This window comes from Dermacentor andersoni, chromosome 3, assembly GCF_023375885.2.
Source record: "Dermacentor andersoni chromosome 3, qqDerAnde1_hic_scaffold, whole genome shotgun sequence".
NCBI lineage: Eukaryota > Metazoa > Arthropoda > Arachnida > Ixodida > Ixodidae > Dermacentor > Dermacentor andersoni.
Window position 1 is genome coordinate 82,763,988 of NC_092816.1, and position 8,310 is coordinate 82,772,297.

Here is an 8,310-nt window from a genome sequence, read left to right on the forward strand (position 1 = left end):
CTACGACATACTACAGCATCTTTAACGAGGCCTCATATAAAACTTGAGTAGTCAGTATTTGACTAAGACGACATTATTTGACAAAAATTGGTAGCATTTTACACTCCTGTAACACGTGAAGGCGAAAGCCTGCTGCACACCAGGTCATGCCCTTACTAATGCGATTTGAGGCGTCAGCCTTCTTGCAAGGCATTACAAGCTGCCGTCTGAAGTAAATGTATGTCGATGTAGGTCAATTTCCTCAACGACACATGCGAGCACCTTATGCACTATCTAAAGGTTCTTTCTTCCTTTTGTTCTTCTTTTATTCTTTCTTTGCGTCGTCCTTTCTTTCTTTCTTTCTTTCTTTAATGCACTCTTTCTTTTTTACCGTTTGTTCCCTCACATTCAGCCATTGCATCATTGCTTGCTTACGGGTTGATGAGTCATTGCTAATGTTGATATTTGCTTTCTTTCTTTCCGTCGTTCTTCTTTTTCCTTTAGTATCTTCATTTATAATAAGCCATTACATCTTTTCTTGCTCATGGAGGTATGAGCTATTGCAGGTTGTTGTTTTTTTGTATGAGACAATTCTGCTGAAGATATTCTTTGTACCACTCATCAAATTTGTTTGAATCACTCAAATAGATGTCGCTCTTCGCTGGTATGAGTCACTTGAACCAGCCACCTAAGATTTTCGCCTTAAAATTGCTTAGACGACTAGACAGAAACGAAACCGCCGCAGGCACGCAGTCACTGACAGTCACTGACAGAGCAATTTCACGTTCACCACACGCTCATATGTTAGGTGGAATATCTTTCATAGGGGCTGGTATATGGTTCGAGAAGTTTTCCCATTACAGAGTTGTTCAACTGGCGTTTGAAGCAGAAGCGAGTATTTTATCGCTTTATGTAGCCATCACTTTAGCAGTCGACAGCAAATTAATTCCTGGTAAAACATTTCTTGGTTGGTATTGAATGTAAGAAATCTTATCTTTCCGACAAATGGGTGAGCACAAGAAAACATGTTCTGTGTATTAAATAGAACAAAAAACAGTGCTGACTGCTTTCCTTCCTCCTTCCCCCACACAAACAAATTTCAAGAAAAACTCAGAACACAAGAAAGCTGCATCAAAATCTTTACTACACTAAAGTAAGGACCATTCACCACCCAAATTATTGATTCCGCTTGTTGAGGGGAGCGAATAAAATTTTGTGCCTATTGCAGAAAAAGAGAAGCACATGAGTTAATTTGAAGACACTGCTTGAAACGTCAATCCTTTCGTTTCTAGCTGCTTAAAACCACTGTTAAGGACTGCATACTCCAGTTCCGAAAGTAAGGTCAAACCGCGGATTTGCATGTACACAGTTGCGGCATCCTGGTGGGCAACCTGTTATGTTTCCATTATGCTCCTTGCGACACTGAAAGAGAGAAAGAAATTATAAATTGCAGTGACTACTTGCTAATAACAAAGCACGAGTGCATAGTGTTTAGCAATAGTCATTTCGCGAATGCCACCCTTTTTCATATCGGAGATAACCACCCCTTCTGTTGGCAAACGTAGGAAATATATTACCAGCTGAACAGCAGATGCGATTTTTTTAACTTTGCAACGTTTTCGGCATCGTGCAAGGCACTGCTTAAACATATATGTGTTTTATCTAATAACCATAATTTAGAAAAAATATTTACTGTGGTATGTATTAGAATTGCACTCGTTGAGCTAGGGGTGCGATTTTGTAGAAATGACTTTTTTCATGCCAATGCCTTCTCGCGTGACGTCACCGATTTTGGAAATTGTGTGTACGTAGGCACGACGTTTTCTTGGATCGTCCAATCAGAAGCTCCCTTCATTGGCCGGATGTTTCTTTCGTATTCTCTTCTCTTTTTCCGGGACTGTATAGCAAATTTGTTTTGTAAAACGGCACTTAATAAAAGCGGACTTCCATGCTGCGTAAAGCAAATTCATTTTGTTACAGTACAACGCAAAAGCTGCCGCAGTCCAAAGAAATGCAAACGCAAGTGCTCTATTTTTGAAGTCGTAGCCACGTAGTAGTCGGATGTGCATCCAATCCATGCCGTTGAGCGCAAGCAAAATGGCAGCCTTTGTTTACCTGTGAACAGCTGACAGCCCCTAGCGTGTCTGTCTGAACAGCTGACAGCCCCTTGCGTGCCCGTAATTGCGGCCCCGCCCCCGTCAGATACTGATTGAGGTGAGTAATTATTGCTCGTGTAGTGCTTGCATTGTCGTGTGGGTTTCGCTGCATGTCTGACGTGTGATAATTTCTTCTTTAGGAAGAGTCAAGAAGAATTATCCGTAGCCCCCGAGGTGAAACATTGCAACATAGTGGATCGAGAACTGTCAAGGCATTTTCCATAGGGCACCGCCATGACATAACGATAGCTTCCTTAAAGTTATCGCTGCATCGGTAATACTTCCTGCACTGATACGCTCCGAGAAAGAAGCTGCTACAACATTAAATGTGAGTAGTGACTTCACCTTTTTTTACATTACTGGTATAAAAAGGCAGAAATAAGTCGTAGTGAGCACTTTATGCAGGCGCTTAGCTTAGACAGAATGTTTGCCTCTAAATTTCTTACTGTGCTGCGGGCCGGCTGAAATTCTCAATTTGACAAAGAGAAAATGGCAGCAAAAGGGCCGCGGGTGTCCAAAGAGCAGGCGGCTATTCTCGTGCAGTTCATCGAGCAGCACCCATACCTGGCGAGAGCTTCTACAGAGTTCTCGCCACGTATGACTGCTGCTCAAAAAAACGAACTGTGGGAGGAGGTGGCGGCGGTGCTTAACGCACAGGGGCCAGCCGTAAAGGCCACCAGCCGTTGGCGGAACCATTGGGCCAAGATGGCCCATAAAGCGAAAAAAGAAGCGGCCAGGGCCGCGAGCGAGAAGAGGTGAGCTTCTAATGATGCTGACAGTAACGTAGTTTCACGTTGTCGTTGTTGCCGTGTTTGCAGGGCTACTGGAGGTGGCAAAGTGGGTGGCGTGGACGGCCGCGTCCTCGACGTCCTTATGAGGACAGGAGGGGTCCTTGTTTCCCCCCCTGAGTACTTCCCCGATAGCGAGGTGCGTACATTGGATTTAAAAAAGTGTTGTTTGTGTGACCTGCTGTGACCTCACAAATTTTCAGCATTACATTGAAACACAATATTGCAAAATTTTTAAGCCCTTTTTTTGTGCAAGTGACAATATAGGTTATGTACTCTGAGCAGCAACTTGTGTACATGATGCGCATTGCACACACTGCTCGCAATGTCTGAACACTACTCTGATTGCAGGACGAGGCAAGTTCAGAGGAAGCTGCAGGGCCCAGCGGTTCCCGCAGAAATCTACCAGCGACAACTGCTTTCGTGGTGTCGGGCCCTGCAGCTGTTGCTGGGCCAAGTGGCCTTACACGTAAGGCAGTGATCTAGCTTTTGTAGTAGCATTGTTGTTTGCAGTTGCTGTATGATCTTGCTATGAAGTAAAGTACGTCACTCTGCTGTTATTACCTTTGTGTCCAACATCCAGCTCTCATTCATGAAGGAGAAATGCAAGACTACAAATGACTTGATGTTGTAATAGAGATTCCTTGTGCTTCTTATGGGTTACTGCTACCAGCAACTTTCTGTGGCATCTTTTGCTCTAACTACCTGTTTTGTGTATCATTATTGTAGCTATGCAGCTATAATGACATTTCAAAGTGACTGGTTAGGACAATCAATCTGTGTAGGTCGGATAACAGTGAATGAGCAGTCTTTGCTTTTGCCTTGCATGAAGAGCCACCGGCTACGCCCCAGGTGCTGCGGCCTACGCCCCAGGTGCTGCGGCCTACCCCCCAGGTGCTGCGGCCTACCACCCAGGTGCCGCGGCCTACCACCCAGGTGCCGCAGCCAACCCCGCAGGTGCCGCAGCCAACCCCGCAGGTGCCGCAGCCAACCCCGCAGGTGCCGCAGCCAACCCCGCAGGTGCCGCAGCCAACCCCGCAGGTGCCGCAGCCAACCCCGCAGGTGCCACAGCCTACCCCCCAGGTGCCGCAGCCTACCCCTCGAGAGCCACGGGCACCCCGTAGACAGCCCAGGCAGCAGGAACTTGATGGTGCTGTGATGACGGCTACTGCCGCATACGTTCGCCAGAGCCAGTTGGAGGAAGCCAGAGTTCAAGAGGACACTCGCTTCCGCCAACAACTGCTGGAACAAAACCGGCAGGTATGTGCAAGGCCACAGATGTATATTTTTCTGCGTATGAAATTGATGAGCATATGACCTCTCTAAAAATTATATTAATCAGTGAACAAGCATAATGTATACGTGTAGTCCTGTGGTGATATCTTGTACACATTCGTGTGATATAACATGTGTAAATATCTACGCAATTATGTGGCAAAAAGAAAAAAGTGGCGTTGAATTCAAGGAAGCAGGTATAGCTATGTAACACTTCTTAATGGAATGCGACGGCACAAGTTTGATGGGCCAGAAAGATATTTCCAGTGTTTGAATATACAATGACAAGACAATAGCCTGCAAATGGGGATGAATGCAACACACAAAGGCCCTGTTACTGAGCTTCTGTAATTAAACTAATTACACATCTTTGCTAACAGCACCACGAGGCCCACCTGCAGAGCCTGCGGCAGCACCACGAGGCCCACATGGAGAGCCTGCGGCACCTCGGGGAGGAGGTGGCGGCAATGCGGGAAGTGGAGTCTCAGCGCCTCGAAGTGCAGCGGCAACGCCTCGAAGTGGCGCGTCGGTCGCACGAGACCAACGAGCGCCTGCTTCAGCTGCTGCTGGCTGCACTGGGGCATGGTGGCAGCCAAGCCCCTCCCCCCTCTCAGGCCCCACATAATTAAAGGTAGCATAGGCAAGGAATTTGTAACTTATCTTAAAATTTGCTGATGTATTAATGATATGAAGGGCAAATATTGCTAGTTTGCAAATAAATAATTGCTGAAGTCACCCTTTAATGCAACCATAAGTAGCATAGCCGTTGCAGCATGAATTTTTTCTTCAAGGTTTACTTCAGCCATAAGAGCGTGCACACCATCAGGCTCACCTGCAAAAGTGCCTGTAGGCCTGGTGTGTGTGGGCATTCCGACTGTGGCACTGCAATTTTGAGGTGCCTAGTTATTGTCATGTCAATTTAAGCACGACGCCACACTGCAAGTGTTCTACTATTTAATCCTTGTCATCGAATGGTGAAATTTTCAGGCCTTACTATAATGTCGAAAGCAACCTGTCAATATACACAGCAAAAAAGAAAAAAGTTATGAAAATTCCTTGCCTATGCTCCTTCTTTTCATTTGTAATGTTTATTTTTTGTTTGTTGCATATGCATATTTGTTTGTGTCACTACGTACAGAGCTGGAATGTCTCTTTTCTTGCACATCTGTCTCATTATCAAACAATTTGTTGTCATTCAGTAATCTTTCAGGTTGTGATACATTGTATTTTAGCCCTTGTGGTGCAATTTGTGTGTAATATTTATGCAGTTTGTCTTACTGAATATCATAATATGGTGCTATGGCTCTTTCACTTTGAGCACCACAACAGCATGTTCCTTTCACATGTAGTGATGTACCTATACATTTCGCTGTGATAAATATTCTGTTGGCATGTGATTTAAGCACCTGCTCATTTCTGTTGCTGGTGCAGTTTAAGCCAGTTGTTATTACTGTGTACTTGTGCAGTGTACAACAGTTTTCTTAAACGATGCATGCCGTTACCTGTGATATATTATGATGCAAGAACAATGTGATCCGATATTTATTCCAACATGTCTGTGATATGTTGCATAATGTCTCTACTACTGAGTACTCATGATTCTCACACTTCTTCAATGTAGAGACTGTCGCATGTGATGTGTACATAAACAAGTGTATGTTGACTGAAATACAGAAAGGTGCAGTTTTCCTCTAGTGCTTTTATTTACACATCGCAACTACATTTCTAGTACTAGCTTGCACTGTACAAATATTACTGATTAACATTGCTGAGTTCTGCTATATACAAGTGAGGTCACTTTGTTAAAATCTATCAACTGCTCGTGCGTGCACACACTTCGTGGGAGCCACAGCGTTTGACATGTCGGATGACCAGTTGGACGGCATTTTCGTCACTCGAAAGGAACTTTGCCGTTGTTGCGAGACAAAATGGTGGAGGACCTAGAAGCTGCGCGTGCAACAGCACGTTCCATGGAGCGGAAGGTGTGACGTGCACTGTACATCTTGGCTTCTGTGAGCTTCTCTGTGCTAGTAGAAAGTGAGGAGACAGGCGCTTATGTCCATCAATGCGTAAGGGGATACGAGTAAGAATCAGGCTACATGCATCTAGATGACGACAGCAGCAACAAGCAAATTGTGGCAGACACTTTGAATATGCACTCATTTTTAGCTTGCTTTCAATCTCATGTGTCACCTCTAACGATACTGTTTTACTTACTATAAGTGCAGGCTTTACATAACCCTTCACTACACAACTTTTATGTACCCACCGTGGTTGCTCAGTGGCTATGGTGTTAGGCTGCTGAGCACGAGGGATTGAATCCCGGCCGCATTTCGAAAACACCCGTGTACTTAGATTTAGGTGCACGTCAAAGAACCCCAGGTGGTCGAAATTTCCGGAGCCCTCCACTACGGCGAGCCTCATAATCGGAAAGTGGTTTTGGCACGTAAAACCCCATAATTTAATTTTTTTAACAACTTTTACATTTCTCAACAAATCATGAATGCTTTGCATTACGCAGACATCAACTACAACTTAGCACGGGAAATGTATCTGCAATTTCACAGCATGAAATGCACAATGCAATTACTTAAAACTGTGTGCATGCACCTAACGATGCTGACGCTGCTGTTGACGTCGCAGCTGCCGCCGCACGCTCCTCAAATAACGCATGTGCTGCGCACGGGTTGTGCCAAACATGCCAATGACATTGTCGCGAACAGCCCGCCCTCTCAAGTAGTGCATTCTAGAGCCCGTGTTACGGGGCAGACTGTGTGGCGTGGGGTCGCCGTTATTGTCAAGCTCACTACTACTACTGTTGCTGCTGCTGTCGTCATGACTGTCATCGCCTGACTCGTCGCCTTCAGAAAGGCGAAGGTTGTGCAACACAGCACATGCCGCGGCAATGTTGGCTGCACGTTCCGGCTCGTAGAGGAGGGTGCGATATCGCTGAAGACAGCGGAAACGGCTCTTTAAGAGCCCAATGCACCTCTCCTCTACGGAACGCATGGCGGCATGTGCTGTGTTGTACTGCCCCTCGGCTGTGTGCACTGGAGGATGGCCAGGAACCGGGGTCAGGAGCCACGGCTCCAAGGGGTAGCCACTGTCACCTGCACAAAGATGGAAATAGTACATTGAGTACTCCGCTGACGAGAGGCAAGTTGTCAACTGAGGAAAGCTACAGCATCATTCAACAAAGGTAGACTTCAGGGTTGCAAGTCCCAAGTAAAAGCATGAGTTGAGCATGTCCATACCCGTCACAAACTCTTAACCAATTTACAAGTGTGCGCGGTGCCTGCCACAAACAAGAAATCAACACTTGTTGGTGCTATCAATGACAGTAGTAGCAGTAATGTGTGTTCATTTCTTCTGCTTCTGGCAGTCACTGGGTGCAGAAAGCACTAATACGTGTTGCTTTCGTCAGCTCCTCGCAGACACATAATGTGCTTGTAACTTAACACTTCGAACATTGCCAATCGTGGCAGTCAATGTCTTAATTTTCTTTTTTTACTCCGGAATTACTGATGTTCTTGTGGTTTGGTTAAAAGTTTGGGTTGGAGCGGACACGGCGTTCTGCGCTGCTGAAGCGTGACTGCGCCAAAAAAAAATGTTTTTTTCTCACCGAGGAGGTATTCCCCGGCATTCACGATGCGCCCCGCTTGGAACCGCCGGCGCAACCATGTCGTCCGCCAGACAAAAGCGTCGTGGTCCGACCCCGGTCGCATAGGGTCCAAGGCCAAGATTTTCATGTCCGCGTCGCAGATCTGAGGTAAAACGTAAACCAGAGAAAGTGCCCGTTGGCAAGAGCAACGTAACTTTCAAAAAGGATCGCAGAAAACGTGAGTTTTACTTACGAACATGCAGTTGAGGGCGTAGTATCCCTTGCGGCACATGAACACAGCATTGCGCTCACCCTTGGGTGCGATAATGGCTATGAGGCTGCCGTCTACGAATCCGATGACGCCGGGGATAACGCCGCGCCGAAGGAAACCCTCCTTCACGGCTGCCTCGGCTGTCTTTGGAAAATGGACCCACTTGTTGCGGGCCCCTGCGTTCACGACAGCCTCTGCCACACGTCGCACGCACTCGCTCACCGTCGACTGCGACACACG

The 8,310-nt window shown here is 46.3% G+C and overlaps 2 protein-coding genes across 3 annotated transcripts; one reads left to right on the plus strand and one right to left on the minus strand.

Moving 5' to 3' along the window:
- The first annotated feature begins 2,323 nt into the window (after positions 1-2,323).
- LOC129384138 (uncharacterized) lies at positions 2,324-7,009 on the plus strand. 2 transcript variants are annotated; one of them, XM_072287237.1, is made up of 5 exons: positions 2,324-2,463; positions 2,954-3,062; positions 3,275-3,392; positions 3,756-4,183; positions 4,579-7,009. In XM_072287237.1, coding segments are annotated over exons 1-5 (906 nt in total). In that variant the 5' UTR covers positions 2,324-2,461; the 3' UTR covers positions 4,828-7,009. The 2 variants fall into 2 exon arrangements, with proteins under 2 accessions (XP_072143338.1, XP_054925290.1); XM_055069315.2 differs by lacking the exon at positions 2,324-2,463 and adding an exon at positions 2,603-2,890.
- LOC129384161 (putative nuclease HARBI1) lies at positions 5,496-8,091 on the minus strand. Its single transcript, XM_072286849.1, has 4 exons — positions 8,053-8,091; positions 7,821-7,962; positions 7,048-7,308; positions 5,496-5,509 (listed from the first exon to the last, which is right to left on the minus strand). The coding sequence occupies exons 1-4, from the start codon at positions 8,089-8,091 to the stop codon at positions 5,496-5,498; spliced, it is 456 nt and encodes a 151-aa protein (XP_072142950.1).
- Between the last annotated feature and the right edge of the window lie 219 nt (positions 8,092-8,310).

What these genes read in the sequence shown, in the direction of transcription:
- LOC129384138 (XM_055069315.2), top strand. Translation starts at nt 2,625, where the DNA reads ATGGCAGCAAAAGGGCCGCGGGTGTCCAAAGAGCAGGCGGCTATTCTC. An exon ending in AGGGCCGCGAGCGAGAAGAG is followed by an intron (nt 2,891 to 2,953) that starts GTGAGCTTCTAA and finishes CCGTGTTTGCAG; the next exon opens with GGCTACTGGAGGTGGCAAAG. An exon ending in TGCTGGAACAAAACCGGCAG is followed by an intron (nt 4,184 to 4,578) that starts GTATGTGCAAGG and finishes CTTTGCTAACAG; the next exon opens with CACCACGAGGCCCACCTGCA.
- LOC129384161 (XM_072286849.1), bottom strand. Translation starts at nt 8,091, where the DNA reads ATGTGCCGCAAGGGATACTACGCCCTCAACTGCATGTTC. An exon ending in ACGCCCTCAACTGCATGTTC is followed by an intron (nt 7,963 to 8,052) that starts GTAAGTAAAACT and finishes GTTTTACCTCAG; the next exon opens with ATCTGCGACGCGGACATGAA. An exon ending in TGCCGGGGAATACCTCCTCG is followed by an intron (nt 7,309 to 7,820) that starts GTGAGAAAAAAA and finishes ATCTTTGTGCAG; the next exon opens with GTGACAGTGGCTACCCCTTG.